The sequence below is a fragment of the Alosa sapidissima genome, chromosome 2, assembly GCF_018492685.1.
Source record: "Alosa sapidissima isolate fAloSap1 chromosome 2, fAloSap1.pri, whole genome shotgun sequence".
Taxonomy (NCBI): Eukaryota; Metazoa; Chordata; class Actinopteri; order Clupeiformes; family Clupeidae; genus Alosa; species Alosa sapidissima.
The window spans coordinates 32,450,516-32,455,515 of NC_055958.1; the positions used below are offsets into that span (position 1 = coordinate 32,450,516).

Sequence of the window (5,000 nt, forward strand, 5' to 3'; positions counted from 1 at the left end):
GATTCCGCGGACCAGCAGTCTCCACGTTGCGGACCCACATCAAAACAAAACTATATCCTGATTGGTTGAGAAATCCTATTTTCTGATTGGCCGATAGGTTAGTAACTGAACAGCAGCTGAGCTGTACTTTTGTAAAATATAGCCCTTAGAAATTTCTGTGCGGGCAAGTTAATAATTTATCGGAGTGAGAAATGCCATGTGTGGCGTGTGAAGTCATTGAAATGCGCGTGTCTCACGCTCAATGCGTGAGACTTGAGAGGTCTGATATCAGCAGGGATCCAGATAAGCACTTCTTCCTCACCCAGAACAATAACACAAGTGCATCACATACGGTAAATTTTTCGTCCTTTACATGGCGTAATAACCCTGGTGCATTGTTTTGGTTCCCCCTAGACAATAACTAATGTGTCATTTCCACTGATTGTCCTGTCACCAAACACAGGCCATCTTTCAAACTATCACCTTTCCCACACTGCACAAATACTTGTGCGTCATTCAAATCACTCCCCTGGGAAACACAACTCAGGCACCAGTCCTCATAAGGTTCCTAAATCACTCTTTGTCGTGCATCACTTCACACAGACTAAATTAAACCACACGCTTTTCAAGCACATGAAAGGCCTATTTTGTCTGAATGGATTTGATGAATAGCATTGTTTTGGTTTGTTTCCCTCCAACAGAGATTGAGAAACCCTTCAAACCCCCTGTGGTAAGTAGTGCACTTTTGGCAATACACCAAATATTTGACAAACTAGCCAAAACACAGCCACACACAAATACAAACTACACACACACACATATGTTTGGGTGTGTATGGTGACAATGCTTCCTCTTCTTCAATAAAAACATTCCTCTTCTCCCAGATACCCATCCTGCCAGGCCCTAAGGAGACGTTTGTGGTCAGGCCAGGTGAGTCCAACCACAAGACAATACACACTACTATTTATATGAAACGATCCAGGTGGCATTAGTTCTCTGTGTGTGTGTGTGTGTGTGTGTGTGTGTGTGTGTGTGTGTGTGTATGTGTTTGTGTATGTGTAGTCCCTCTTCCCAGGAATCTCAGTCTTCCAGGAAACAGGAGAATTCTGGGTAATCGCCTTTACTGATGTTCAATGACCTTCACTCCCTCAGAGTATCCATAATACTTGACCCTTCACCTTTTACCCTTCTGAGCCTCTGTACTCCTCTTCTCCTACCCCTTATTTTATGTTGTAATATCATCTGTTCTTTCTCTCTACAGTTATGGAAAATATACTCAATGTTGCTATTTCAGGTAGCCATCATAATTGAGTTTTACTGTAGATTGCCTTTTGTTGAAGTAACAGGTGTTGATACACATACACACATCTATCTATCTATCTATCTATCTATCTATCTATCTATCTATCTATCCATCTATCTATCTATTTATCTATCTATCTATCTGTGACCTCTGGACTGCTGTGAGTGTTAACCATTTTTCTTGCTCCTCTCCAGATGCCACTCCTACCTGGGCCCTTCCCACAGCATTTACACCAATCACAATCCCCCCTCCACAGAGCCACACCCACAAAAACATGACCACACCCACAACCAACACCAATCAGCATAGAGAGACTCAACGCGTGCCTAAAACTAGCGTGCAAAAAAAAGACAAGCTACACCACTCTAAAGCTAAAACTTCAGGCCAGCATGTGCCCACTCCACCCAAAGTACCGGCCCCAGGCCAAGACCCCCAACACCAACGCCTCACCACCACCACACCCACCAGAAACATTCACCATAAACACAGAAATAGACGACCACATCTAGATGCTAAATACCAGCCTAAAACAAGCGCCCCAAAACAGCGTCTACCCACCATTACAACACCCGATGCCCAACCCCCACCGAAAATGACTGAGGCTAGTAACACCCATGACTTAGCCATGAGCAGTGGCCAAAGACAGCCTATCCAGGGTCGACCTAAAGCTGATACACCTGTGAAACCTGTGACCCAGAGGCAGAGAGAGAAGCCCACCACACCGGTCAGTTCTGGAAAGACCCAGTCTCCACTCAGAACCACAGAGCAGAGGAAGAAGCCCACCAGGCCGGTCAGTTCTGGAGAAACTCGGTCTCTGCTCGATAACACTACAGTCCAGCAGCAAGGTGAACACCAGCCTTCAGCTGCCATGTCTCCCACTGCGGATACATCCCTGCCAGAGATGACCAAATGCACAACCTCGCCAAAAACACTCTCAGCGCCTAGTACCCCTCCTGCCCACCCTCTCGCCCCTGAGTTGCGCCGCACTGGGGCAGAACAAGAGGCCGCGCAGGCCAACAATGAGGGAACACCAGACACACACACACAGATTCACACAACGAAACGCCAACCCGCTGACACTCAGTCAACGCACAACACAGAACAAACATCGCTGGTTGGCATGGCAACCCCTGCAGATGTGCGCCCAGATAGTCAGTCACCAGTCAGTAAGGTCCTCCGTGGGTCATCTGTTCACACAACTCAACACGTCACTGAAAGCTCTGCGATGCTCCCTGACACAGACCGTGCCTTGGAAAACAAGGGCCCGGCCAGCTCTGCAAGTGAGCCAATCACATTTCGTGAAGGTTTATTTCCTAGCACACCGCGCCAGCCACATCCTACTGAACGACTGCCAATCGCTGACAAGAAGCCAATCAAAATAAGCCAAAAGCCATCGAAAAAGCCCACCAAAACCACAAAACCCTCCACGAATGGTAAACAGCCAGGCGGAAAACAAAACAAGCCCAAACAGCAGGCAGAGAAAGTCAAACAGCCCTCCAAGGCTGTCCAGACTCCAGATGGAACACGCCAAGAGCCAATCAAACACAGCCAGCAAACATCCCGAGATAGCAAACAGCCAATCAAAACAGGTCAAAAGCCCTTGTATCGCAAACAAAAACAACAAACCAATAAGGGGCCAATCAAAACAGCCCAGAGGGTGTCCAGCACCACTGATTGGCCGCTCACCACGGGGAGACCACAGGATGGCCACAGTCAGAAAACTCCCAGCAGCCCCTTCAGTGTCACCCAGTACTCGCCACCCACTGCTAGACTAAGACCGACCACTACACAGCACCAGCAACACACCCACAGGACAGGCGTGGATACCCCGGTACACACCCACAGGCCACAGATGCTGAGCACACCTAGTCCTGTGCAAACCCAAGAGGATCCTAAACACACAACAACAACAACAACAACAGCCAACCAAATATTCCAGCAGCACGACAACAGACCCCTATTCCCCTTACACACTATCAGCACCGCTCAAACCTCGACCACTCTGACCACCCAGCGTCCAACTCAGGCCAATCCCAACGCAACACCCCACACACACATCCAGAGTGTTACCCCGGTCACCCCCAACTCCTCCAGAGAGACCGGTCCTCATCTTGCCACAGCGAAACGACCGCATAGCCCCCTGGGTAACTAAGCCACTCCTTTGCCTTAGAGAGTTGCTTTCAGTTGACTGCCTTGCTGTGACAGCTGTGGTTGTCAAACATAAACAGAAATCTGGTGGTGTGGAGATCTCAGTCATTCCCTAGGCTCTGATGACACATAGATGTGTGAACACAAGAACAGACATGATTGCACGTGGAGATGAGAGGAGAGGAAAGCCTTCTCCTGAGCTCCCTGAGCACTAGAAAGCCAAGAGAACAGCTAGCGTTCCTGTACAACACTCCCTGAGCACTAGGAAGCCAAGAGAACAGCTAGCGTTCCTGTACAACACTCCCTGAGCACTAGGAAGCCAAGAGAACAGCTAGCGTTCCTGTACAACACTCCCTGAGCACTAGGAAGCCAAGAGAACAGCTAGCGTTCCTGTACAACACTCCCTGAGCACTAGGAAGCACCTAGGAGAAGAGCAGCTAAAGTTCCTAAACAACACACCCTGAGCACTAGGAAGCAGCTAGGAAGGGAACAGCTGAAGTTCCTGTACGACACACCCTGAGCACTAGGAAGCACCTAGGAGAAGAGCAGCTAAAGTTCCTGTACAACACACCCTGAGCACTAGGAAGCAGCTAGGAAGAGAACAGCTAACTCTCTGGGTCTGCCTGAAACGGAAGGCACCTGCCAGCTGCCTCACTGACTTCAAGGTTATGAGCTAAGATTTGGACAGCCTAGCAAGATAGCAACACAGAACACCATCTTCCGTTAACTGATTGCTGGGGCAACGTTAAGATACCGACTGCTGATTTAATAATTTGACAGAATGTTGGACATTGAAGGCAGCACTAACTATACATCTACTCTGCCTTCAAAATTCATCACAATTAAGGTAACTTCAGACAGCAGACAAAAGTGGCCCAAATCTGGCCCAATTTTTGAGGTCAAGTGACCAGGTCAGACTTCTTCAGAAGTAATGTGAAGACTCAAATCTTGCCCAGATCTGATTGTTTCAAGATTTAGACCACTTCCATACTGTATGTGGCCCTGAGTCAGACCCAGGTCAATGTGGCCGCAGTGTGAACAAGCAGGCGTATTTGATGCGACTTTCATGTGAATCTACATCGACATTTGTCACAATTATGCGCCGGCGGGAGTTAGCTGATATCATTGTTATTGTTCTTTTGTGCATGCGGGTAAGTTCAGAACCGCAAACAGTTCACACTGGAATCTGATATAGGCCACATTTTAAAAGGTATTGTGAACAGCCAAACAAAAAATTGGATCTGAGCAACAAATCTGAATTGAGCATTAAGACTTGCGGTGTGAAAGTAGCATTAGAAGGCAGCATTTTATACCAATAACTGATTTGGATATGCCTCAATACCTTGCTGCCACCTTACACTGCCTTAGAAGGGAGGATTTTTTCCGTTTCGGACAGACCCTCTCTGGCCCTAATCTGCCTCTCTCAGTCTCTCTAATCTCAATTACCTGTGTGTGGCAGAACTATTAGTCAGGATCAGAAAGAGAGGTTCCAGAGGTTAGTTTAAATCATGGCACGAATGACTATCCCATACGAATCCACACAGGTTCTTCAGCCCTGATGTCTGCATAG

General features: G+C 47.8%; 1 protein-coding gene across 3 annotated transcripts in view; it reads left to right on the plus strand.

Annotated features, from left to right (window-relative positions):
• LOC121688671 (target of Nesh-SH3-like) overlaps positions 1-5,000 on the plus strand; it is a 37,610-nt gene that overhangs the window by 13,968 nt on the left and 18,642 nt on the right. For 2 of the 3 annotated variants that reach the window (XM_042068417.1, XM_042068408.1), the window contains exons 6-9: positions 681-709; positions 864-909; positions 1,042-1,089; positions 1,477-3,426. In XM_042068417.1, the coding sequence (XP_041924351.1) occupies positions 681-709; positions 864-909; positions 1,042-1,089; positions 1,477-3,426 (2,073 nt within the window). The remainder of the gene's footprint in view (positions 1-680; positions 710-863; positions 910-1,041; positions 1,090-1,476; positions 3,427-5,000) is intronic. The other variant, XM_042068427.1, reaches the window with a different exon arrangement.